This window comes from Lagopus muta, chromosome 9, assembly GCF_023343835.1.
Source record: "Lagopus muta isolate bLagMut1 chromosome 9, bLagMut1 primary, whole genome shotgun sequence".
Classification (NCBI taxonomy): domain Eukaryota; kingdom Metazoa; phylum Chordata; class Aves; order Galliformes; family Phasianidae; genus Lagopus; species Lagopus muta.
The window spans coordinates 380287-405217 of NC_064441.1; the positions used below are offsets into that span (position 1 = coordinate 380287).

Genomic DNA, 24931 nt, shown 5'->3' on the forward strand with positions numbered 1-24931 from the left:
CTGTCCGGCCTGGGAGGAACCCACGTGGGGCTGTGGGGTCCCCGGCACAGTGTGTCTTTTTGCTTCAAAGCAGAAGATCTTGTGCGCACACACTGGAGTTTCAACTGTGGTGTTCTGGTCACCGTTCCTTAAGCTTCCCCCAGCCCCTGACTTTCTGAAAGTTTCTTGATTTTTACCCAGGGAAGAATCGTCCTGCTTGTTTTGTGATCTGCTGTGCGTTCTGCGGTACGGGAAAGAGCAAACAGCGGCCTTTTCACAAACGGACTGGAGCAGGGTGGAGGTTTATACAAAAAAAAAAAAAAAAAGGGTGTTTCTTCTTTTCCTGCACTTTCCACAGAGTAATTTTAAAATACTTTATTATATATATATATTTACGTGCTAGAATGTGGCTATTCCACTCTTTTTATCACTCTAGAGCCTGCAGTTAAATGTACAGCAGCAACACACACCAAGCTGGCGGGCACGTGCCTGGGTTTCGTGCACCCTGCCCAGCAGTTGTGCTTCCAGCAGAGGGGTGCTCTGCAGAGCCAGGGTGTGGAGCAAAGAGCCTCGGAGGGGCTGGGGCTGCTGCGGGGGCATCACTGCCCACGTGGTGCAGTTCTTGTTTTGTGTACAGGCATTGGCTTTTTAATTGTGGTTTAAAAAATCTGCCCTCCATATACAGTCAGGCTCAGAGCACACTAAAAAAGGGAGAAAAACATACAGCTATTGTCTGATACATTTGGTTTTGTACTCTGTGGAATTATGGAGAGTGATCCTTGCAGTTTGTAAAGCCATTTTGAGACTAGGAGGGGCAGCAATAAATATCTGATAACAGTCTGCTGTATTCTGATCTCCGAGTCCCACAAACCCAGCACCTGAAAGTATGGGCACGGCCCTGAGGGTGGGCAGGACCCTGAAGGTGGGCAGTGCTCCCACCACTCTCCAGAGCTCCTGGGGATGGAAGGAGAAGGGTGGGCTGCGAGGGGAGCGGCGGCGGTGCTGGGATACTTTGCTGTGTGCAGGAGGTATGGGCAAAGCTCTCCGGAGGCCCCGCAGGGCACTCAGAAGCCATTTCTGAAAGGGAATCCCTTTTCTTGGTGCCCCTCTCCCTCCCAGGTGCAGTGCTGCAGCTTGCCACGAGGCTCCCATACTGGCTGTCTCTGAGGCTGACTCACATGAGGTGCCATGCTGTGCTGAGTTTCACCCACGTCTGGGTTTGTTTCCCACATACCTCACTGAGGTTCAGGCAGTTTCTTTAGGCAGCTCCCACCCCACCTATCCCCATGTGTCCAAAGCACCCCCGTGTGTGGGCTGTGCCAGGTCTGTGCATCTTCTGCGAAGATATTTCTGGGCCAGAAAGGAAAATCTGCAGCTGAGATCTGTTATGAATGCAGGGCCCTGCAAGGAGCTGCTGAGCTCTCTTCTCTTTCTTCTGTGTTTTGTTTGTTTGCTTTTTCTGTCTAAGTTTAACCAACAGCCAGACTGCTATTATTGCTTCTTATTTTTAAAGCATCTGTAAGTGTGCTGTTAGCTTGCAGAAAGGACTTCCTTCTCACTGAGGGGAACTTGCATCTTAAATTTAGCCTTGCACTGCACAGAGGTTATAACAGACAGGGGGCAGGGGGAGGAAGGGTGAAGCCCCGAGGGAGGCAGTGGAGCTGCTTCCGCAGTCTGGTGCAGCACATTTCTGTTCCTGATTCTTTCTTTAGAAACCATGCATGCATTCGTTGCAGCTGTGTGTGCAGGACGTGGCATTGGGGCCCAGTGCTGCCAGCTGTGCTCTGACCACTGCTGGTGTGCCAGCGGGCAGCTGCTGCACTGGCCTGGAACACAGCTCTGAATGCTGTTCTTTGGCACCTTTGTACCTTCATGGGAACCCATTTAGTTGGCACTCACACAGCATGCCTGGCCGTGCAGCACGCCCCTCAGTGCTGGTTAGCCAAGCCTGATTGGCATCTATTTCACAGCTCTGTGCTGTATTAATCCACTGTTTGTGTGATCACATGCCAGTATTCCTCAGGTAGAATAAGTATGCTCTGTTTAGCATGAACACTGACTTCCTCACCTTGTCAAGGTCTTCTCAAGCATGAATAAGCTGACCTGCCTTAGAAACCACCCTAGGCTGCCCTGGGCTGTGGTGTGCTTCCTCCCCACACATGGCAGCACTGTGCACCAGATGTGACTCACCGGGGCCCTGCCTGCCCTGCCCCGGCTCTGCCTGTCCTGCTACAGCCACCATTGCACGGCCCTGGCAGGGACAGCCTGCTGGTGGGCACTGGGCTGTGACCTGCTGGTGAGCACTGGGCTGTTGATGGGCACCAGGCTGCAGCTTGCCCTGCCTTATGCCTCTGCATGATGCCCCAGGGTCCCAGCCCCGCAGCTCTGTGCCGGGCAGGCTGCACTCTGGTAGTGGTGGCCCTGGGGACTGCGGGTACCAGGGGCTGCAGTGCCCTCTGCTCTGCTGCAGGGATGTGGCACACTTGGGGTGGTGGCAGAGCTGTGACCTGAGCAGAAACTGCAGAAGGGGAGCAGGGAGCAGTGCAGAGCCCTGCCGGCTCATGGCCCCATCCAGCACCATCACAGGCTGGTTCTGACCACCCTCTTTTTTTTCCTTTTTTTCGTCCAGGGGTCTGAATCTGTGGGTTGCTCGCAGGAAGGTTTATTCTCAAGACAGCTGTCATTACAGCACACATTTTTGGTACGACTAACAGCTTTTTCAGATGAGGTCTAAAAAAGGAAGCAGAGAACAGTTTGTAACATGTTGGTGTGCATGGCCTGCACGGTGGAAGCAGCACCGGGCTGCCTGTGGGATGCTGCGGGTCAGGGCTGTGCCTGCCATGGGCAGCAGGAGAGGGCTGGGTATGGAGGGCTGGGAGCAAACCTCGCCTGTTGCAAGCGGCGGAATTGGGTGCTCACACCAGGCCAAATGATTGTGATGCCCACAGTATTGTCAGCGCTTAATATTATTTAACCTCACACTGTGGTCAGCACTTTCACGACACGCTTTTATTTCTCAAACATCTCTGCCTGGGAGGAAATGACCGCGTTGCCATGCTGTTTCCTTTTCCCCGCCGGCTCAGGTTGAGGGCTGTGGCGGTGCCAGCGATGGCCCTGCTCCTGGTGCTGGTGCTGGTGGTGGTGGGGTGAGGGGCAGCTCAGAAGAAGGGCTGCATGCCATTCCATCTGACAGCCGCCCCTGGCCACTTGGTCCTGATGGCCATCTCCAGTGATGGAGCCCTCCTCCCTGGGCTGCTCGCAGCCTCGCTGCGGCCCTCTTCCCAGTGATGCGAGTGGGTATCTGGAAGTGAAATGCGGGTCTGAGGGTGTGTGGGGCTCTGGGGAAGTGCGGGTGCCTGGGGGCACTTTGCTCCTGGGTGGGAAAATACAAACGTGTGCTGTATGTATGCATCAGTGTGCGGGTGCCCTGCAGCATGGGCTGCGTGTGGGGCTGGAGATGCAGAGCTGTGCACACGTGCAGTCCTGCCCACATCTGTACATGACACCCACAGCGCAGCGCCCGTGGGGGGGTGAGCTGGGCCACACACCTATGGTCAGGTGGGCTGTTCTGCACTGCCCATTGTAGAAATACAGGTGGAAGATGTGCTCCATCTTCCAGTCGGACAGGAGCAGCCGGTTGGTGCTGAAGAGGACACTGTGAGTCCCGTTGATGCTGCACAGCCAGATAGGGTACTTGGGAGTTTTCAGCATGCTGCCAACCTGGGGGCAGAACGGTCGGTGGGCATTCAGCGCTGCCAGTGCTTCTCAGGAGCGTCGGCTCTGCTGTGCCAGCTGTGCCTCGTGGCCATTTGCCCTTATTGTATCTGTGCGGTGGTCACACGTGGCAGACGATGAGCCACAGCAGCCCTGGCCAGGGGTCCCGGGCCAGCAGCCCCGAGAGCGCCGTGGCCCTGGGGGCTCCGTGCCCGGCCCCAGGTGCCTCTGCCAGGACGGGGTCAGGGCAGGAGGGCGGATGGAGGAGGGAGCTCAGCGCTCAGCGCCGCCCGGAGGCAAAGCTGCACGGCGCGTGCCGGCGGAAAGCCTCGCCTAAAGGGATGCGACGGCCGCGTCGGTGCCGGGAGCCCGAGGCTCGCCTCCGGACGCCCGGCGAGGAAAAGCACGAGGGCAAAGCGATGCGGGGCCGGGTCGGGGGGCTCACCGGGGCCAGGCGGCGCTCGGCCTCCTCACCGCTCCAGCGCAGGAAGCCCACCTCACTGCGCCGCCCGGGCTGCGCGCGGCCCGCCAGGACGAGCAGGAGCGCCGCCTGCGGGAGGAGCCGCCGTCGGCACGGAGCCGCACCGCCTTCCCACGCCTTCCCGCGGCCCAGTGCAAAGCCCACCCTCTTTATCCGACGAACAAGCGGCGGTGCTGTCCTGAATCACACAGGGCAGCAGCAGTAAGAGGTGCGTTGGCAAAGCGGGCTGATCCTACCTGCGTGCACGCGACGTTTCCAGAGCTGCGCTCCAACAGCCGCGGCGCTGTGCCGCCCAGCTCCTCCGCGACCCTGCGCAGCCAAACACAGAGCGCTGCTGTCCCACATCAGTGGTGGAGGGAGCTGTGAGCATCGCGTGTGGGCAGCAAGGAAAGCAGGAAGAAATGTCACAGAGTTGTTTCGTTTTCTTTTTTTCCACTGGCAGGCAGCAGTATCCCAGTGCAGTGGTCTCGTGCTCCACCTGAGCTCTTGTATTTCTGGCCTTGTTCTATTGAAGTTCAAATTTAGGGTCGGATTCATACCTTCTGCAGTACAAATGTTGTCAAAGTCTTCAATTACACCCAGGTTTGACCCAAATGCAGCTGGTTGCAGAAGCAGTGCAATTTTTGCTGAGCAGTGGGTGTGACACGGGCACAGCTCAGCTGCTGATCTGCAGTGTCTCTGCACAAATCTTTTTACATCAGTTTGAGAAAGATTCTATCAGTTTCCTCTGCTAACACAGTGATACTTTTGTGATTTTTGTAAACTCATCAGCATGGCTATGATTCTGGCTGTCTGTGGGACAGCTCGTGTTCTGTCGCTCTGCGATGCTCCTCCTGTGTGTGCAGTTGCAGCTGCACACAGAGCTGCCCACAGAGCTGCCCACAGAGCTGCACACAGAGCTGCTGCTCCCAGTGGTATCAGCACAAGCACACGCAGTAATGCTGTATGACAGCAGCACCTTTCGCCTCGACACACAGCCAGCTGCTCCTCACTAGCCCAGGGCAGAGCGTTGAAGTAACAGAAGAAAGGGACAATTTCATCAGAGGAAAATGGCAAAAATAATTTTAGAAAGAAAAATACCTTTTCAGTGTCCTAGAGAAAAGTAAACTATATAAAAACAGGATCAGTCCGTGACTTCCTTCATCTCTGAACTGGAAAAAAGAAAGAAGTAATCAGAGAGGAAATTACAGTAACTGTGTGATGCTTAATTAAAGCAATTCCTCTGCTTAACTGCAATGCTGGGTAAATACACTGAGCCGAGTGAACAGGGTGTTACTCTGGGAAGACTTTGCTATTTGCTGATTAAAATCAGATGAAATAAAAGAAACTTCCAGTTCTTGACCAACCTATTTTTGCATGTTTTTCCAGATTTGGGCTAAAGGTACAAGAAACCTGTTCAAACCAAGTACAAAATGCTGCCTGTTTGCCAACCAAAAAAATAACTCAGAACGGAGATGATACTCCATACATACACAGCCAATGTGGTCCAAGATGAACTCCTGAGCTGCTGCTTTCTCGGGGAACTCGAACAGGTGGATCTGTAGAGCAGGAGTGTGAGGTGAGGAGCCACAAAGGAGACGTACATCCAGAAGTGGAAATTTCAGCTTAGTGTTTCCTTTGGACAAACGAAAGGCAAACACAGGAACCCACCCTGACCCTTCCTGAACAGCAGAGTTCAGTTTTATGCCAACAGATAACGGATAGAGGTTAAGGAAAGGCTGTAAGTCAACTTATTCCTTCTTCTAAAGGGAGAAGAAAGACCAGAGTTTAACAAATCAGCTCTACAAGGAAGTCACACCTTCACAAGGAGGCAGGAACACCTGCCAAGCTCCACCTGGACATGGCTCCAATGTCCTTAGGTGGTGCTATGCACTGTAAGTTAGGAGCAGGCTCATGAGCTGTTTCTGGTCTGTAAACAGTTCAGGCCAAATGTCTTTTAAGAGCCATATTTGCAGGAAGCATTTCCATACCCACCCGCTCAGTGAAGCTGTCGGCTTTGTAGCCTGCAGGAGGGGAGCAGTGGGTGGCTGCAGTGAGGATGCAGACAGTGGCTCTCCGGCCGTCCCCCGCTGCCCACAGGCTGTCTGCCAGTGCTGCAGCCAGGGCCTCTCCTTGCTCCTTCTGGCTGATTTTGTGCAGTCTGCAATGTGAGACAGGGCAGAGCACATCAGACAGGTGTGGGCAGGGGCAGCAGGGGTCTGTGTCCCTGTGTCCCTGTGCCCATGTCCCCATGTCCCCATCACCCGCCCGGCCCCATACAGCCACCAGTTGTGGGTACATCCTTGAGGATGCTGAGTCCCCAGGTGGGGCCTGACACTGGGCTGCAACCATGGCACAAGAGACTGCACTGAGGCAGCAAGCCTCACTCCTACCTACATCAACAAAGAAGGTAAAACCTTGCCTGGGAGCCAGGCATGATCTTCATCTGCAGCTGCAAACCTGGTTATGTTCCGTCTGGTACAACTTAGAGGCTGGCGCTGGTTTTGTTAGTCCAAACAATGCAAGGATATGGTTTTGCTTACCTCTCCAGGTGAGTGTGTTCTGTGTTCCTCATGAAGAGCAGGTATTTAATGATGTTTGCCTGCACTGCCATCACAATGGCTCTCGTTCCTCCCTGGAAACACAAAGAAAGCAGCTGGCAGTGCCCATGAGCTCACCTGGCACATGGTGCAGCCCTACAAAGTGCAGCTCCAGGCTGTGCTGCTGGCTGCACCATGGGGAGCTGTTCTGCTTTCCCCAGTAATTCAGGAGGGCCGATGACTTCTCCTGAGGTAAATGGGAAAGTAAATTGAAAATATCTGATGTGCCTAAAAATAAGAAATCTCTGTGTGAGATGTGCCCACGGTGGCTCTGATGCTGTGCCATGTGGGGCTGGGTTTCTGTGGGGCGGCTGCAACACCAGGAATGCTGGCTGCACCCGTTTGGGTTCCAGGTGGGGCAGTGAGAGGCAGGAGCTGCACGAGGAGAGGTGGGCAGTGCAGGTCTGTGCTGCTCAGCAGCCAGCTGCTGCAAGCGTGCAATGCTGTGGTGTTTCTGGCTCACACCTGCGCCGCTGCTGCGGCAGAGCAGCCATTCCACCCAAAGTTGCTCCAGCATCTGCACCGAAGCTGAGCTCTGCAGGAAGGAGCGTGGCTGTGGGTCATGTTGCAGCATTACCTTCTCAGCCTCCAGAGCATAGGCCAGGTCAGAGTGCGGCTCACAGAACCTGAAGTGTGCCCGCGTCCAGTCCTGGCTGAAGGCGCATGATGCGTTCCCGAGCAGCAGCGTCCGCAGTGCCTGCAGGTAAACAGCAGCTACAGCCCCTATGGGCGCCTGCACCTCACTGTGCTGCACAGTGCATGTCATGGTCCTGCCTGCATGCTGCCTGCACTGTGTCCTGTGGGCTGTCCTCGGCCACAGGCTGGGGCTGGGGGAGCTGTGGGGATGGGGAGCTGTGAGGCTGTGCGTGGCCACGGGCTGGGGGAGCTGTGGCTCTGACCCTAAGCGAGGGCTGTGTTTGACTCCCTCCAGGATGGGACTTCCCTGGTTGTGGGCTGCACCACCTCTCCTGCAAGGTTTCACCTCCAGTTTCACACCCTGAGCTTTTTATTACATTTATACCACAGTGGTGGGGTTGTGTCAGAGGTCACAGACATAAGGTTGGTGCTGGGACCCATCGCCCACAGAACACTGGTCAGGTTCTGGGGCCCAGGCACCAAGCACTGACAGTCTCAGAACCTTTTGGTATTTGGCAGCTTAGAAGTGCTCTCCTGCTGCTGAGCCTCCTGCCTCTCACAGCTGGTACCTAGGAAAGCCCTGGGAGGCAGGGGCATGCCTGGCAGCAACCGGAATTATGAGTATGTGTTACAGCCACCCTCTTTGGGAGCCTCATACACAAGTAATGATGGTAACTCTGTAAGCAGCAGCAGCAGCTCGCAGCCTTCACACACTGCCAGCTCTGGGTCAGGTTCCATGCTGCCCGTGCTGCTCACCATTGCCATGTCCATGGAGATGGGCTGCCCCGCATGCTGGGGCTCTGCAGGTGTCACACATGGCTCCAGGGCTCCTGTGGTGCTCACTGCTCCGTGCCCACAGCCCGCAGGTCCCTGCAGGAATACAGAGCCGCTGCTGGGGGTTCACTGCTCCAGGCTCCCTCCTCCCAGCTCCCGCTCGCTCCCTGCCCTCCTGTGCTGTGCTCAGCCCTCACCGCCCTTCACCAGCAGCTGCCACCTGTGGGCACGAAGCTGAGCAGCTGAACTCTCTGCAGTGTTTTGGAGTGCTAACAAACCAACAGCGACCGCGGATATTCCTCCTGCTTCTAACAGGGCAAATTCAATCAGGTTTTGTTTACAAATGGTTGTTCTAAGAGGTGTGAGGTGTTCACTTCCAAATATCAGTTGCAGTCCCGAGTCATTGCACTGCGTATGAGCCACGAGGGCGTGCAGCTCAGGCACATCTGTGTCGGGTAAATACATGTCTGTGCATCACTTCCAACTGGATCCCACTGCTGAAAACAACTCCCACAGAAGTGAATGATTATGGTGTGGAAGAATGTTTAGACTTCAGGATGTGAATGTCTGTGTTTGTCAGCCTGAACGCAGGGCAGGGTCCAAACACATTGAGTAGTTCTTCATTGCATAGCTTTTTTCCCCATGCTCTTAAATTGGCCACAAAAACTGTTAAGCAGGGTCAGAAAGGGTAATTTACGTTCTGCCCTGCTGCTTTGGTTCAGAATGGGAAAACGGCCCTTTAGAAAACACGAAGCACACACACGTGTCCAGAGGAGTGTGAGCATGTCGGTGTGGGCACCGCAGAGGGACTGCAGTGCCTGGGGATGAGAGCACAGCACAACCGAGAGAGAAACACCCACCTGGGGGCTGGCCTGACTGCCTTCCCGGCTGCAAAGGGAAAGGAGATGCACATTAAAAGAAAATAGAGGTGTTGTAATGCATTTGGAAATGGGAGGCAGCCAGAAAAGAAGTGCAGGAGAGAAAGCGAGTAAAAGCTGCTGCTTTTACTAACAATATACAACATAATATTAGTAATAATAACAACACATCACAAAAAGCCATCTTAAAATTAACAACATTTTAGAACTCTGGAATTTAGAATGCGATAATAATGAAGAGGACTAAAAAACTTACCCACAGAAACTGAAAATTTTTCTCCATTTGTCTAGATCTGAAATTCTGCTGGAGATCTCATCCAGAGCTGCTTGGGGCACCGTGTGCTCACTGTGTGCAGCGTGCATCGTCTGCTCAGCTGTGAGCAGTGTGCACTGCACGCTCCGTGTGCTCAGCCCTCGCTCCCCCATTGGCACCCTCTGGTGTGCAGCAGAGGGGAGCAGAGCCAGTTGCCCACTGCACAGCCCTCGTCCTCTCGGCTGCCTGCTGCTGTCACATCGTGATTAAACTTTAATGAGCGTCGGACACGCTCTGTGCTCCCTGCTCAGAACCCGACCCCTGGAGGAGCCCGACTCCCACCCCAGCCAGTCCGTGCGTACTTCTAACGCTGTTTAGATGTACAGACACACCTGTGTGCTATTTTTTATTGTGATAATAAAAGATCTGAATTTTCAGGAAAACTTTCAAAATATATTCAGATATTTCTCCTCACTATTTGTTTTTTTTTTAAGCATGAAAAATACCATTCTAGAAACGACACAGGGAAAAGCTGTAGCTGATGCTCGTGGATTCACAACGAAGCACAGAGCGCATGCTGGTGTTTGCTGGTGTTCATCCAGGAGCACGAGCGGAGCACCACGCGTGCTGCAGCTGCTGCATTGGGTGCTCAGACACACAGTGCCCAGCTTGGTTTGCTGATCAGCTGCTCTGTTTGCCTTGGGAACTGGGCAAGGATGGCAGTAACAGCTGGTCTCACGGTTGTGGGTAGGGTGAGATGGGTTGGGATGGGGATGAGATGGAGTGGGATGGAAGTGCTCTTTGTGAAGGGCTCCCCAGCAGCTGGGCCCTTCTCCACCGCACAACAAACGTGACTGGAGCGGGCTGCCCGTCAGCACTGAGGCAGGTCTGTGCAGTTCTTTATTTTACAAATGTTGCTCCTTCAGAGCAGGTAGGGGCATCTATGGTGGACACAGAACTGAGAGCGGCCTGATCCACCCACCAGTGGGCAGCAGTACTGCAGAGGAGGACAATCCATGCAACACCAGGAGCAGGGAGGGTGGAATATTACTCCTCATTAATTGTGGTTTAGTAAATAATACAGTGGAACGTGGTAGAAATTATGTGTCAAAAAGACATACTGTCATTAATTAATAAAGGCACACAAATTAATTAGGAAGAGAATTATAAATGAACTGTAGGTGGTCATGGCACCTTGCAGACACCGTTGCACACGCTTAGGAACAAGGCGTGCATCGCACAGCCCAGGCCGAAGCTGCTCTGTAAGAGGCTCAGAGGAGCAGGGCTGTGGGTGCCAAACGTCGCACAGGCAGAGCCAGCAGCCAGCACTGAATGTTTTGCCATTCGTGGTGAAAGTATAAAAATGTGTATCTGTATCAGCAAGGTCAGCCTGCACACCACTGCAGCTTGGGGCTCCCAGAACCAGGCCCTGCATGCTGGGGCTGCTGCATGTGGCTGTGAGAGGACTGCTCATGGCACACAGCTGTGCAGGAGCCGACCTCTGCAGATAAATGGGAGCTGGGCAGGTCCCCCTGGCTCCTCTTCTGCTGAGTGCTCTGTGTGGTGTCCCTGTGCAGCAGTGTTGGAAGGATGAAGCCCTTCTGTGCACCTGTGGTTGGGGGGTGAGCACAGTGCATCTGGTGAGTGGCTGGAGCACCTTGCCTGACTGGGAGGTAAGGGCTTAGAGGCAAATACATCCATTTGCTCAAAGTTTCATCACTGCTTGTGTTGGAGACTCTCAGGCTTTGCCTTGTCAGTGCCTGGTCTGCTGCAGCATGCGTGTGCTGGCTGTGGTGTTTCAGCCCATTTTGTCCGTGTTTATTTGTGCTTCTTGGTGACAACTTGCTGCCTGCTGGCAGCAGATCCTCATAGCCCTGGTGGGCGCTGCTGGGTTTGAGCTCATGTTGCTCTGCCCCTGGGTTCACCCCTCATCTTGGGGTGCAGCAGTGTGAGTGCGTTATATTGCTGCATACAGCACCTTATCCTGAGGCACAAAGCTCTTGCTGTGTGGATTGCTCTACAAAATGGAGCTCTGGGGAGTTAAAGATTAGGTTTTTAAAGCTCAGAACTCTTTATGGATAGAAATGATGCCTTTGTGTGGTGTCAGCAGGGCACTCGGGGGCTGGGCATCCCCTGCCCTCATGCTGTCTTCCCCTGCGAGTCTGTGGCAGGGCTGATGCCAAAAGCAGAGCGGGCACTCCTCCCTGCCCTGTTCTCTGCTGCCCAATGCTGCAGGGGTTGTGCTGTGGCTCCCTGAGAGCTGCAAGTGGGTCAAGCTGTGCTGGTGATGGGAGGTGGCTGCATGGCAATCCCCTTGCTGTGCCTCTGTGCCAGCTCTGTGCTGTTGAGTTCTCTGTTCTGTTCACAGCAGCTGCTTTTCGAATCAGCTCTGGAGGAAAGAGAAGCAGATGCCTCAGTAAGGCTTTAGTCCAAGAGAGAAAGGGTATTCTGATCTGGGTTTATCAACTAGCACGTTATCTTTTATTTACTGCGTGTGTCACACAACAGTTATCTGAAACCTTCTCTTGTTTTTAACTTCCTTAAAAGCTGGTGTGGGTGGCGGCTGCTGAGGGCAGCAGTGATGAACACCTCTGTCTTCACTCTGTGTGACTCTAGTACATCAGGTCTGCGGCACCAGTGGCTGTCCCTGAGTCCTTGGGTTTAGAGAAGGGGAACTCAAACCCGGCCAGGCGTATCAGCAGCGTGTTGAGGAAGTGCACCAGGGAGCAGGCCAGGATGATCCAGAAGGAGTCTGCAAACTGTTCACTGTGGGTCTTAAACGTGAAACTTTTCTCCTTAAAGTTAGCAATTTTCTCTGAGAGGTGGTGGATCTTCACCTCGGAGGAGAAGAGGATCATGATGAGGCAGCCGCAGGAACCTGGAAGGAGCGCAAGATGCCCATCGGTGCGGTCCCTGCAGGAACAGCGCGGCGTCCCTGGGGCCTTTGGGCTGCTGGAACTGCCCTGCTACCGGGGGTTGGCTCCCACCCACCCTGCTGCCAACACACCGTGGGCAGCATCCGTGCCCCGTGCTCTGCTCTGCCGTGCACAAAGCCGTGCAGCAAAACCAGCCCCTCCTGCCCGCCCTCACGCTCTGTTTGGTCCCTGTGCCGTGGCTGCACGCCGCAGTGGATGCGCAGCCTGCAGAGGGTACTCACAGGCGATGAAGCTCCACAGGTACAGCCCCACGGGGCCATGCAGTGTTTCGTAGGGGCTGCCGAAGGCATTGTACAGGAAAAAGCCCGTTCCCACCAGCGTGAAGATGATCAGCACTGTGCAGAAGAGAATGACGCTGACGTGGATGCTCGCAGGGATAATCTTGAGCAAGTCTGGAAAAACTAAACGTGAAGTTACAAAATATTATAAACATTAAGCAAGGTTAATTTGGAAGTCATGCCCAGGCTTTCCTGCTAATCTGTGCTTATTGCTTCAAACTATGCTTTCCCAAGTGCAGTCTGTCCTCCACCCCCACTACTGATCTCACTGCAGGGGCACACAGGAAGCCCCGAAGTTCTCTTTGTGCTCCCAAAGTCATCCTGAAGGTGAGTCATACAATCCGTCATAGAATCATAGAATGGCCTGGGTTGCAAAGGACCACAATGACCGTCTAGTTTCAACCCCCTGCTATGTGCAGTGCCCATCAGGAGCTGCAGCCAAGGGGAGATGTGGACACCCTGAAGATGGGGTTCCTGTCCTGTGTCTGTGAGTAAAAAGCTCAAGGGATGCATCATATCTGAAGCAGAAGGCCCAAAAAGCAAGGGAATGAGCTGAGGAGATGGAGAACAACAACTTGATTTATTGATATGGGATTTTGTTCTTTAAGGAGAAGTTACTGCACTGTGCTGGATCTTTCCCTTGGCACCTGCATTTATAGTTTTTGTCACTACAATTTTGTGACATATCAGGGAAAAATTAATTTCAGCAGCAATACCATCTTGCAAGAAAAGCACGCCCAGTAATGAATGAAATACTGTGTTAGTGTGCAAGCCTGCGACCTTTAGAAAATGAACTGCTGACCTAGAAACTGATGAGAAGCAGCAGGAGTAAATGAGGCAGAAGGCCTTTCCTGGCTGAGCAGAGCTTGCTGGCAGGGCAAATCCATTTCACAATTAAAAGAGATGTAGTGGTCAGGGGGGAGCGTTTAGTGGAACAAACACTTAACTCAATCACCTGGCCTATTTTATACGCCATTTCTCTTAGACACACTGATGAGCATCACCACACATGGCACTGCTGTGTGGCCGTGCTGCAGCCTGGGATGCACATGGAGCTCTGAGCCCTACTGGAGTAGCAGTGTTGTATTTGCTCTTTAATCTAAACAAAAGATGATCAGAGAACAAATTGTAATGAAAATGCCAACATTCTCATGGCCAGTTGGTGAGAGCTCACAGCCTGCCCTGCTGGGCTCCTGCAGCTCAGCCTGCAGACAAAGCACACTGCAGGCACCAGCCATGCGGGAATGCACCGCCGCTGTGCAGCACGGACGTTGGTGTGCTCCTCGTGTGCATTCTGCTTGGTGCAGTGAATGTGTGCGTAACAAACTTTGGTTAGATGACACTTCTGAGCAGAGATGAAAAGTGTACAGCTACAGTGGGGGTAAACTTCACCGGAGTACTTCTTGGAGCTGCTTTAGCAGATTGCTCCCAAAATGTGTTTTGTAGTAACTGTGGGTGGCATGCAGGGTATGTTGTAGGAGGTGACTATGAGCTGCTAAAGGCAAACTGTCTTTCTTGCATCATTCTATTGACCTTATCCTTAGAGATGAGAGGTTATGAGTATCACGTGTAAAGCGAAACCATTTCTAACAATCTTTGGTAAAATTTGGTATGTTGGGTACCAAGCTTAATTTGCACATCAGTTGACTGAATGTCAGCCAGTAACAGGTGAGCAGTTCTCAGTCCGTACTGCAGACTGCAAACTTCTGGCTGCTTTGCTTCAGCAGCAGTGTGCACCTATGCCTCAGCTCCTTTGTGGGATTCCTGCTAGCTTAGTTTGTCTTTTGTAACAGAACAGAGGTCTTGGCATTGGCACACACAGGAGGATGACAAAGATTAATTGGAAAACAAAAATATTCAAAGTAATAGCATATATATTTTTCAAATGTGAATGACTGTAATTGAAACATAGATTGCTGAAAATGTTAGCAAGCTTTGCTAGTGTCAGGAAAAAAAAAAAGTAATTTAAAGCTGAAAACTAAAAGATGAAGAGCAGCATTTGGCTTTAGAGCATTTTTCTCCTGTTGAGCCCTGTGAGGTACAGGGTTGGTCCTCCCAGCCCCGAGCAGCATTCAGTCATTTAGGCGCCTCTGTTACTCACATGAGAACTGGAAGGGCCTCCCCCCGAGCCCGCACTGCCTCACTCGCTCGCCGTGGAAGAGCCCATAGCGGATCTCCCCGATGAACTTCTCCAGCTCCGGCCCGGTGGCGTTGACCAGCAGCGCGCCCGTCTTGCAGAGGATGGTTCCCTTCACCCACAGCTGGGTGCCGATGGCGGCAGCGGTCCCCAGGGCGCACACGAAGCTGAACGCCCCAGCCAGGCAGAAGAGGATTTTCTTCTGCGGGGCGGGCATGGCGCTGCGCGGGCTGCGCTCTCAGCGGGGGGCTGCCGCGGTGCCCATCGCCGGGAGGCGCCGGCAGCGTGCGCTCCTCCCCATCCTCCTGCAGCTCTAACTGAGCCTCGAACGGACTGCGGAGCGATGCGGTCCGTCCTCGGTGTCACTTGATAGTGGAGGAGTAAGGTAACGAGGAACGCGTAATTCAACGAGCGCTCCGCTGCCCGGCTGTCTGGTTGGGCAGGCTGTGACAGGGCCGGGCTTGGCAGCCCGTTGAGCTATTGGCCGTGCAGAAGGGAGGCTTTCAGAGTGCTCTGTGTGCTGCGAATCCCTCAGAGCCGGCGGTGCCGAGCTGCTCTGCTCGTTACGGCAGCCGCCCCAGTGCAGGGGAGGGCAGCACGGAGCTCGGGCTGGGCCGGGTGACCCCACCTGCACCCGGCGGCTCCTGCGTGCGTGCTCACGTGGCGTGGGCCCGGCGCCTGTCCTGTCCCCGCTGCCCCTCCAGGAGCTGATCGGCCCCACGTTTGGAGCCAAACAGGGCTTTGGTTTTTTTCCCCCTTTCCGTTCTCTGATTGGATCAGTTCAGGGGTGGTTTGTTACCTGGATGCCTGTCTGCAGCAGGAACGCTCCATAGAATTAAAAGGAAGCAAGGCGGTGTGCAGGTGAACGATTATTTAAGCCGAGCTTAAAGCTGCGCCTTTTGCTGTGATCATTGTGAGTAACCGTGAGATGGCGCTGTGCTCGGCGCTGAGGGGAGGCTGGGAACGGTGATGGGGACGCTCAGAACGCGCTGACTGCTGCCTGGAGAGGTACCGCAGCATTAAGGCACAGCTATCACACAAAACAGCAACGAGAGCAAAGACCTGAGCCTATGTGTATATATCTAACAGGTTTGTAGGAAGAATTTAATGGGGGAAATAAATAATCTCATTGCAGTCATATTGCTGCTGAATTTGTGTCACGATTCAGCCTTCTGGTGGCGTTTTCAAACGCAGCAGTATTTTATGCCTTTGAAAATTCCATGCTTTTATGAATGAACTGGGAATGCTCCTGAGGCATTCTGCAGCACGAGTGTTACAGGGCACAGAACATGCTAGAAAATCCCCAAAGCAACAACTGCAGGGGTCTTTCCCAAGGATCATTACTCTGAGGAAGCCTCCTATGAGCAAGAAGCCGGTTCCTCTGAACAGGGCCAGCTGACCTGGGTCCAACTGCTGTGCTTCTTGAGGAGGAAGAAACTAAAGCTCCAGACCACGATGTTTGTAGGCTCAAAAGACAAGAGTACACAGCATGTAAAGCACAGGGAAATCAGTACAGAACAGAGGGCTAGTAAGCAGCTGTCAGACATTCTGCTTCACCTAAATCTTTGGAAGATGGAGACGTGTGTTTGAATACATCCAGACTTTGTCAAACACCTAATCTCAAAATACGCATGATGTGAACCTTACCAAAGCTAGGGGTCACAACAGTGGTTTTGCTATTCTGCATGCCAGCATCATTGAGGAGATGTTCTGGATTTATCCGCTGGTGGGATTGAGGAGCTGCTGGTCTGTGGGATGTGACTTTGGGCCAAGTACGGTCAGAAGAGCTGTTGGGAAAGTGTCCCAAACCAGAGCTGCCTAATTTAGCTTCATCTTTTAATTTATCTTGGTTTATTGAAAATATATATATATATAATTGCTTAGAGACAAAGAAATGTAGTTTGCCTATATTTCCTGCTTTTGGCAATAGTAATCTCTTAATTAACTTGTAGAGTACTGTTATTAAGTGCATTCAGAACTGTTTGCAACTCGCCGTTTGACCCAGTGTTTCTAAAATACATTGTGTGTGTGTGCTGTCCTGGGGATGCAGCACGAGGAGAGGATCTGGTAAAAGCAGTGGATAGAAAGGGGAAAAATAGTTTCTGTGCTTTTAGAGTGCTGATGCAGTAATGCAGCTGTCAGCGCAGCGGATTGGAAGATGGGCCCTGAGCTGAGAGAGGAGGATGCCTCTGTGCTGCAGGACACGCTGCAAGCTGGGACAGAGGCCGCAGTCCTGCTTCAGGGAGGGAGGTAAGCGTCTCTGGGGCACGGAGGGAGCCTAAGGCAGAAGCTGCGGCCGCTTTTATTCCGGAGATGTTAACCGGCACCAACGGCTCTGCCGGCATCCTTCTCACCGCCCGGCCCTGGGGCAGCGGGAGCCCTGGGCAGCGCCGAGCCGCGCGCCGCTCCGCCCGCAGGAGGCACAGCGCGTGCCGCAGCCGCGGGGCCGGGCCGGGCCGGGACAGCGCGTGGCGGGGCCGCACGCCGGGTGCCGCCGCAATGCCCGGCCGGGGGCGCGGCCCGATCTCCTCCCGGGGAGGCGACGGGGCAGCGCGGGGAGCCGCAGAGCCAGGCGCGTGCTGCCGGCCGGGAGCCAGGAGCCGGCCGAGGCGGCGATCGATCGATCGTCCTCGGCGAATTATTCGCTCGCTAAAATTAACGGTGTCGCGAATGGGAGAGCGACACCGCGAGCGAGCACGCCGGGCCGGGGCACGGGAGCGCTCACCCAGGGCCACGGGAGGGCCGGGGCGGCGTCACGGCCGGCTCCGCAGGGCGGCGTGCCCGGCGCGAGGCGCGCGGAGCGGAGCCGCCCCCGCCCCGTGCCCGGCCTCGGCGGCGGCGCGCAGCCCAACCCCCGGCGCGGCGGGGGCTGAGGCGGGGGGCGAGAGCCGAGTGCTGCTCCCTGCCGCTCGGAGCCCGCTCCAGCGCCCGCCCGCCGCGCGGCGAACATGAGCGATCATGGCCGCCTTCGGGCTCCTCAGCTATGAGCAGAGACCGCTCAAGCGGCCGCGCCTGGGGCCGCCCGACGTCTATCCGCAGGACCCGCGCCAGAAGGAGGTGAGCCGCGCCGTGCTGTGCCGCTCCATGCAGTGCCGCTCCGCTCCATGCAGTGCCGCGCTGTGCCGGCTGCACGGGGCCCGGCCCGGCCCGCCCCGCTCCCGGCCGCCGCCCTCGGCTCCCGGCCCGGCGCCTCCCCCGAAACTTTTGAGCGGCGTCGGGCGCTGCGGAGCCGCCGCTGACTTGCATTTTCTGCGGCGAGCTGGGGGTGGGACGGGGCCGGGCCGTGCGGGGCCGCGGCTGCTGGCGCGGCGGGGCGGAGAGGCGGCCGCGGTCGAAGGGCTCCGCGGCCCCGAGCGGAGCTTCGACCGCGCTTCCAAACACAGCGCGGCGCCCGCGGGGCCCGGCCCGGTGCGAGGGCGGCTGGGTGCCGCGGCCCGGCCGCGGGGACCCGGCGGCCGCGCGCAGCGTGGGACGGGGGCTGTTCTGCTCCGCGCGTCCGCGGAGCGCAGGGCTCGGCGCGCGGCTCTTCCCGTCCGCCGTTCCTCCGGGTGGCCGGGAGAGGCCTCGGTTCGGGCCGCGTGAGCGCGGCGGCGCGGATCTCGGAGCCTTCGTGGCCGCCGCACGCAGCCGCTCCCCGCTCCCTGCCCCGAGCTGCACTCCCGCGCTGCTTCCCTGCGCTCCCTTCGTGCCCCGACCCGCCGGGCTGACGGGGCCGGAGGAGCGGCCGCTGCGGTCCGGCAGGGCGGGTTCGTCGCTGCCCTCTTGGCCCGTCTGCTTTTGAGACCTCCGGAAAGCGGGCCGTTGAAGCCGATGGCTGACCGGCGTCCCTCCGGCTGCGTTGGCAGCGGCCTGGGCTGACGCAGAGAAATGTGCACGTTACAGCCTCTGCCGACCCCTGGGGCATCCCTGCCCGTTCTGCCCTCCAGCGTCCTTCTGCTTTTCATCCTTACGCTGCTGCGCCTGTCGTGCTGAAATAAAGTTGGCGTTTGAGCGGTTAGAAGTACTTTTGCAATAGGTTTCTCTGCGCGTGGTCCTGGCCCGGCGCACAGGGCTGCTGTGAGCTGAGCCGGGCTGCGGGACGGAGCCTCAGCGCAGGGCTGTGTGTAGCTTCCATCGGCACCTGCTGGGATCCAGGGGTACCGCTCCTCTGTGTGTGGTAATTTCTTCTCCTTCTTTTGAAGCACGGGTTGCTCGTCAATGTGTAACTGGTGGGATACCTTTAGGGGGCTGCTGCTCAGAACAAACCCAACATCCAGCAGTGCGGGCCCGGCCCAGCTGGGCTCCGTGGCCGCGGTTGCAATGCAGGGCGCAGGGCGCAGTGCTGGCCCGTCCTCACAGCGCTGAGGTCTCGGCGGCGGCTGCGGCTCTGCTGAAAGTGGGACCTGTGTGTGGGAGAGACGTGGGGCAGAGATGGGGACAAAGAGTGCATCTAAAAGGAATGGCTGCGTTCAGATCTGTGGCACTCCTTTCACGAGTCTAATGTGAACTCTTAGGTTTCTCTCTGAAGGAAAGTTTTGGGGTGAGGGGGACAAAAATGTGTTTGAAAAATTCTTCAGTTTGACTCGTCCCACAGTGCTAACAGAGCTCTGTTCGCTGTCTGTTGGGTTTTTACCATCTGTCTGCGTGTTTATTTGGCGGTTTAAATTTCAGAACCGTTTTAAGCCTCGACTGGTCTTGGTTGGACCCTTCTTAATGTTTGTGAAGAAGCTCACTGTCCCTGCAGGAGCCAGGAGGGTCTGGTGCACACAGCATAATGAGGGGCCGCGTCGTGCGGCATTCCTGTGTTTGTCCTTGTGAAGGGACTTGCAGATCCAGCCAAGGGAAGGATACTTACTTAGCTGTGCTGCTGCTCTGTGTAGGGAGTTTTGCCTTCCACTGGAACAGCTGCACTGGAAAATAACGACCCTGAGCCCATTAATGGGGTGAGGTGAGACATCGGGAGAGCTCCTGTGAGCATTCAGCTGAACTCTTCGCGTTGTGCTCCCAGGTGGTGTTATCTGTTTATTTGCTGGCTGGTGTTTGCGTTTGTAACTGTCCTGTGTTCCGTGTTTAAAATTTCTGAGCCCCTGCTGAAGGCAGGAGAAGTTGTACTAATAACCAGAGCCAAATGTAAAAAACAAAACAAAACGTCGCTGTGTTTGTGCTGTCAGCCCATCCCAGCTTGCTCCCACGGCAGTGGTTGCAGCTGTAGGACATACGGCTCTCGGTTATTTTCAGTATGGTGATATCTAGACAGCTTTTTTCAGAAAGAGTTTAAAGATAGCAGAACTGGGGTCATCTATGGATATGGTTCTAATAGTAACACAGACCTCCATCTGTTTGCCATTTACCTTTTATTTATTTGCTTATAATCTCTCTTATGGTTTTCATCTCTGCATTCATCTATTTTCAAGGCTTTCTTGGGGATAGTGTGGGTGGAGGAGCGTTCCACCACTTCTTGTTGATTTCATTTACAATTTAGATGAGGCTCGCTAACTTCCTAAACCCTAGAGGGCTGAAATTTCTTCTAAATACAGTGCTGTCTTCTATGTTGCTCCCAAACTCTGTGAAAGTACCACAAAGCAAAGCGTGTTGCAAAGCACAAGAGAGTAAAACGAATGGAAGCTTCAGGGTTGCTGTTTTGGAGGATGCACATTTCCAAAACTAAGTAAGGAAATCCAATGAAGTTGCTGTCTTCTTATTTTATTTTGTCCTGTCTTGTTTACTTGGTGGCGTGGCAGATGCTCTTTGTTTCCATAAGTTGCCCCCCGTAAATCTGCTAGAAATCTCGGGGATTGCTTTTATCCTGACCTTGTGGAGCTGGTGAAGCACCTTTGGGGCAGGTGGTTTGTTTGCTGATGGCAGGTCCTGCCTTCTCAGGGAGGGCCCTGTGAGCTCCCCAGCGTGTGCTCAGGCTGCGCTGCAGGCAGGCTCCCCAGCTGCCCAAGCTCCCTGCCCAAGCAGCCCTGCTCTCTGACCCTGCTGCCTGGCAGCGGGGCCTCAGGATGAGCCACAGACAGCCCAAGCGAGGAGAGCAGGCCTTGCTTTCTGCTGCCTTCCCCTGGCAGCAGTCCTCTTCCAGCAGCACAGCCTGCGTCCTTATCGCGTTATGGCCTTGAGGTCTGCAGTGAGGAGAACACTTAATGGGAACAGGAGAACATGGTGTTTCTCCTCACTAGATTCGTGTGAACGCACAGTACGTTTCAAGGGTTGTTCAGCTGCGAGGGCCTAGCAATTACATGAAACTTCTTTATAAAAGCATGCTGCTCGGAGTGATGTGACATCCTAAACTGTCGTTTCATTTTTCACCCTTGCGGCACTGCAGGACGAACTTACGGCAGTGAATGTAAAGCAAGGCTTCAGTAATCAGCCTGCCTTCTCTGGAGATGAGCATGGTTCTGCTAGAAACGTCGTCATCAACGCCTCTAAGGTAGGACGGGCCTTTTCAGCCTGAACGTTCACTTAACTTGCTCCCTAGCTGGCGGTGGTTACACTTGGTTCTCGACTGCTTTGCTTTCTAGTTGGAAGTCTTCGTGTTGAAGTTAATTACAGAATATAGGAACGCTGTGCGGCGTTTCTGCTACCTGCTGTTATCAGTCTGCAGAGGGAAGCTGGCACACAAGCTATCAAAATTGTCTAAAATGTTTTCTGACAAAGTAATTTTCTGCTGTTTGACTCTTAAAATGTGTAACATTTCATGGCTTATTGGAAAATGCAAATTTACTTCTACAGTGATGCTCTTTTATTTTAGCAGTGAGTAAATCTGAAATGAGAAGTGATACAAGTAAATTACAAGGTTCCTATTGTTACTGTTGGGATGATAAAGAGTTTCCTGTTACATTCTTCTGGTTTTGTTTGGAGTTGCCACCTGCAAGTACTTACTGTCTGCTATTTTAATTAATCTTGTTTTGACTACTGAGCGTAGCTGAGAACTCAAATAAAAATTCACAAGGAATTGCTTATAGTTGTTTGGAAGAATTATCAAGATAAGCTCAGAATCTGCAAGTATACTTATTAGAAAATCGAATGTCTTATTCTAACTGGCAAACCTGAAAATTAATTTCGATTGCAGTAACCTTGATATGCAAATGACCTTGCACAGCAATTCGAACCTTTCTTGGGCTTTTTTTTAATTTTTTTTTTTTGCATGCTGCTTTGGGATTGAAGCTGCTGGGGAGGGCAATCTTATGGTATTTTTCATTTGGAAGCTATGGAGTGGTAGTGGAGGCAGTGTTAGTAGGAGTCAGGACTCAGCAGCTTGTCCAAATCGTGGCATTTTTGCCTGCTGTAACGGGTGATGGAAAGACAATGAATGCAGTTGTTGTGACAGTAAGACTTGTTCTTAATAGAAGTGAAAACCAGGTATATAGCTGTGGTGTGCTAGAATGCTGAAAGGAGGGATGCTCTCAGGCAGTTGTGGGGTACACTGAGCCAGGTCCCAAATCTGAGCTGTGCAGCCCTTGGTGTGACGTGGCTCAGCGGACTTGCAGCCCAGTCCTAAGTGGTAGCTGTGTCTCTGGTATCTTTGAGGCCTGGTCTTCTTTGCCTTGGTTTTGGTGTTGTGCAGCTTCTTTGCTGATACTGCAGAAGTGTTGCAGGGGTACTTAGTGCCAGGATCTCCATCTTCTGTCTGCGAGGAACTGAAGTGTAATCTCATTAGGCTGATAGCCTGGACTGGCGCGATGGATCTCTATAGAGATGGAAGTCCCCTGTGCGTTCATGTGCAGTAGAAGCTTGCTAACTGCCTTGTCATACGTGTATTTGTTTTTCTTTTTACCCACCAGATTGGCGCTTACTTCAGCAGCATATTAGCAGAAAAGCTAAAACTTAACACGTTCCAGGACACAGGAAAGAAGAAACCACAAGTAAATGCCAAAGACAACTACTGGCTGGTTACTGCTCGCTCTCAGAGTGCAATTCACAACTGGTTCACAGATTTAGCAGGAAGTAAACCACTGACTGTGTTAGCAAAAAAGGTATAAGAGTACTGCTCCTATTTCTTGGATGTTGAATTGTACTGAACTGGTCTATAAGGATAAGGCAGTATTCATAAAACATTCCTTTTATTCATAAAAGGTTTAGAGTTTCAGATATATCTGCTTTCAAAAAAAAGTAAGTCTATAATTTTGTACCCTTTGTGCCTTTTTTACTGAGGTAAGAGTAATGCACAACTAATGAGATTTTGCTAGCAAAGAATAACATTGAGCTCTTAAATTTTATTCCTTGTCTTAGCATTCTGCAGTTCCTTAACAAAGAGGAGAATAAACTGAACAATTCAGTTTGAATCTAGAGGTCCCAAACACATGTGTTCATCCCACCAGTGAAGTGTAAGTAACTGGCTGATAAAGAACATGAGCTGCTTTGCCACCAGTAGGGTCACCAGCAAAACACGCTTTTCTGTGGCAAGCATACTGCTAATACAGAGTTTTCCTTTAACCCTGTTAGATGTTAACGTTATGAATAGAAGCACTACACAGATTTCTTTCATTGTTTATGCTTTAAAAAAACAAAAACAGAAATGGAGTTACGAGGAACTGAGCAAGCGTGTATAAGCATGTTAAAAGCCCCGTGAAACTAACTGGGTAGAGTCCCTAGAGTGACCTCAGAGGAGTCTTACTGAAAACGATCTGTGCTTTGTTTGCTGCATTGATGCACCTTTTTTCCTCCAGGCATTTTGGTAGTGCAGCATTTGTGCCTCCATTCCCTTCTGTCTCCACTGGTTATGAAATGTCTTTTTCTCATATTTAACAATGCTTTTGGAAGTGGTGCTACCTTTGTGCAGAAGGGTTTGAGAACCGCTTTGACAGCACAGGGGGACTTTTCACCCTGAAGTCTTGTGGGACCAACCCTGTTCTGCATGTGGGCAGGTGTCACAGCTGGCCAGCTTGCTTCCCTGGCACACTCCATCAGTACAGGCTCTAACCAGAGGCGCTGAAGATACAGAGAGCATCTGTGCAACTGAACTCTTAACCAAAATCTTGACCTGTCTTTATTTTCCAGAAGTTCTGAGGATCAGCTTGCAGGCCTCTTTCTGCACTTTGGATGTCCTTGGCAGAATTGAGAGGTTTGCTAGTGGTCCTGTAGGCATCTCAGAGCTGGGAAAGGATGTTACCGGGAGTAACCTTGGGAAAGCGTGGGGTGGCTCTTTTGTATTGTAAAGTCTCTTTGTATGTGTCTAGGCAATGGGTTTTGCCTAGAGGCTTTCCTGGTTGATGAAGAGGTCTGCTGCTGTCCTGGCAGTTAGCAGGGGAGGCCAGGGCGAACCTGCAGATCTACTGCTGTTTGCACTGTGCTGTAACTTGCTTCCCGTTTCATTTCAGGTTCCAATTCTCAGTAAAAAAGAAGATGTTTTTGCTTACTTAGCAAAATATTCTGTACCGCTGCTGCGAGCAGCATGGCTGATCAAAATGACATGTGCCTACTATGCTGCTATTTCTGAAGCTAAAATCAAGAAACGCCAGGCCACTGATCCAAATACTGGTAGGTAAACAGCTCTGATATCTAAATGCGTAGTGATAGCTGAAAGGACCTGCTGCTCTTGTTCGTTGCATCAGTGTTACTTAATGCCTGTGCAGTTAGAAATGCTTTTTAATCGGTTTTGCTTAGAATTGTGTGTCAAAGAATACAAAGAGCCGTGCAGCACAGCTGCTGCCCCACTGCTCAGTCACCTCCCAGCTGATTTGTCCCTCAGTCTCCAGGCATGGCTGAGGAGTTGGCTGTGCTGTGTCTTACCCACCGATCCCAGCCTTTGGTGGGGAGACAGGTGTGGCAAAGGCTGTGCGAAGTGGTACCCAGGAGCAACCTGAACTGCTGATGTAGAAAGCCTGAAACAAGATGCTGATTTCAAACATAAGTGACAATGCATGTATTTTAAGTACTGATGGCAAATGGCGCTGTCTGACACCAGGACAGCCAGCCAAACAATGAACACCTCTGAGGGACAAAAGATACCCTAATATTACCAAACTGCTCTCATAGCTCTTATACTCTACCTACGGCTTTTCCACTGCTTGGAATGAACTTTTTCCTCTTTTGTTCTTAAAGCATCTGTGATCAGATGCTGTTTTGCAGCATCTCCGTTCTGCTGTGAGAGATGTCTGCATCTTTCTACCAACTCATTCTGTTGTTTCTACCACTTTGCTTTGTTTTTTGTTTTTGTTCTTAGGCTTGTAACACTCATTTTCACTTTGAGTGTCTAAATAAAGCCCAAAAACCATCTTCTACCACGCTTTTTCAGCTTATTCTTTGTTATAGTTTTAATTAAAAAAAAAAAAGAAAAAAGTCTGGTGACAGAGAGCAAGGGGGGA

The 24931-nt window shown here is 52.9% G+C and overlaps 3 protein-coding genes across 18 annotated transcripts in view; 1 reads left to right on the top strand and 2 right to left on the bottom strand.

The window, feature by feature from the left end:
• Positions 1-2791: 2791 nt before the first annotated feature.
• Positions 2792-9485, bottom strand: MINDY4B (MINDY family member 4B). The gene is made up of 12 exons (XM_048955168.1): positions 9298-9485; positions 9024-9051; positions 8146-8259; positions 7331-7450; positions 6697-6788; positions 6149-6314; positions 5647-5712; positions 5255-5325; positions 4411-4483; positions 4139-4243; positions 3528-3699; positions 2792-3280 (listed from the first exon to the last, which is right to left on the bottom strand). Exons 1-12 carry the CDS (start codon positions 9465-9467, stop codon positions 3138-3140), a joined length of 1320 nt encoding a protein of 439 aa, XP_048811125.1. The 5' UTR covers positions 9468-9485; the 3' UTR covers positions 2792-3137.
• Positions 9486-10960: 1475 nt separating this feature from the next.
• Positions 10961-15072, bottom strand: CLRN1 (clarin 1). Of its 2 annotated transcripts, none has more exons than XM_048954766.1 (3): positions 14610-15072; positions 12452-12631; positions 10961-12172 (listed from the first exon to the last, which is right to left on the bottom strand). In XM_048954766.1, the coding sequence occupies exons 1-3, from the start codon at positions 14860-14862 to the stop codon at positions 11907-11909; spliced, it is 699 nt and encodes a 232-aa protein (XP_048810723.1). In that variant the 5' UTR covers positions 14863-15072; the 3' UTR covers positions 10961-11906. The 2 variants fall into 2 exon arrangements, with proteins under 2 accessions (XP_048810723.1, XP_048810724.1); XM_048954767.1 differs by having other exon boundaries at positions 12416-12631.
• Positions 15073-17474: 2402 nt separating this feature from the next.
• The window catches only part of MED12L (mediator complex subunit 12L), a 102404-nt gene continuing 94947 nt past the window's right edge, over positions 17475-24931 (top strand). For 12 of the 15 annotated variants that reach the window (XM_048955504.1, XM_048955507.1, XM_048955508.1 and 9 more), the window contains exons 1-4: positions 17475-17702; positions 20950-21054; positions 22409-22600; positions 23945-24104. In XM_048955504.1, coding sequence (XP_048811461.1) covers positions 17604-17702; positions 20950-21054; positions 22409-22600; positions 23945-24104 — 556 coding nt within the window. In that variant the 5' untranslated portion in view covers positions 17475-17603. Of the gene's footprint in view, positions 17703-20949; positions 21055-22408; positions 24105-24931 lie in introns of those variants that run through there. The other 3 variants (XM_048955519.1, XM_048955518.1, XM_048955517.1) reach the window with 3 other exon arrangements.

Excerpts from the sequence above, each read along its gene's own strand:
- CLRN1 (XM_048954767.1), bottom strand. The coding sequence starts at position 14,862 with ATGCCCGCCCCGCAGAAGAAAATCCTCTTCTGCCTGGCTGGGGCGTTC. Across the intron at positions 12,632-14,609 it reads GAGGCCCTTCCAGTTCTCAT|TTTTTCCAGACTTGCTCAAG; the intron begins GTGAGTAACAGA and ends CTTCACGTTTAG. Across the intron at positions 12,173-12,415 it reads GGCTGCGCATCCACTGCGGC|GTTCCTGCGGCTGCCTCATC; the intron begins GTGCAGCCACGG and ends CGCTCCTTCCAG.
- MINDY4B (XM_048955168.1), bottom strand. The coding sequence starts at position 9,467 with ATGGGGGAGCGAGGGCTGAGCACACGGAGCGTGCAGTGCACACTGCTC. Across the intron at positions 7,451-8,145 it reads TCTCCATGGACATGGCAATG|GCACTGCGGACGCTGCTGCT; the intron begins GTGAGCAGCACG and ends GTTTACCTGCAG. Across the intron at positions 4,484-5,254 it reads TTCTCTAGGACACTGAAAAG|GGTCGCGGAGGAGCTGGGCG; the intron begins GTATTTTTCTTT and ends TTGGCTGCGCAG.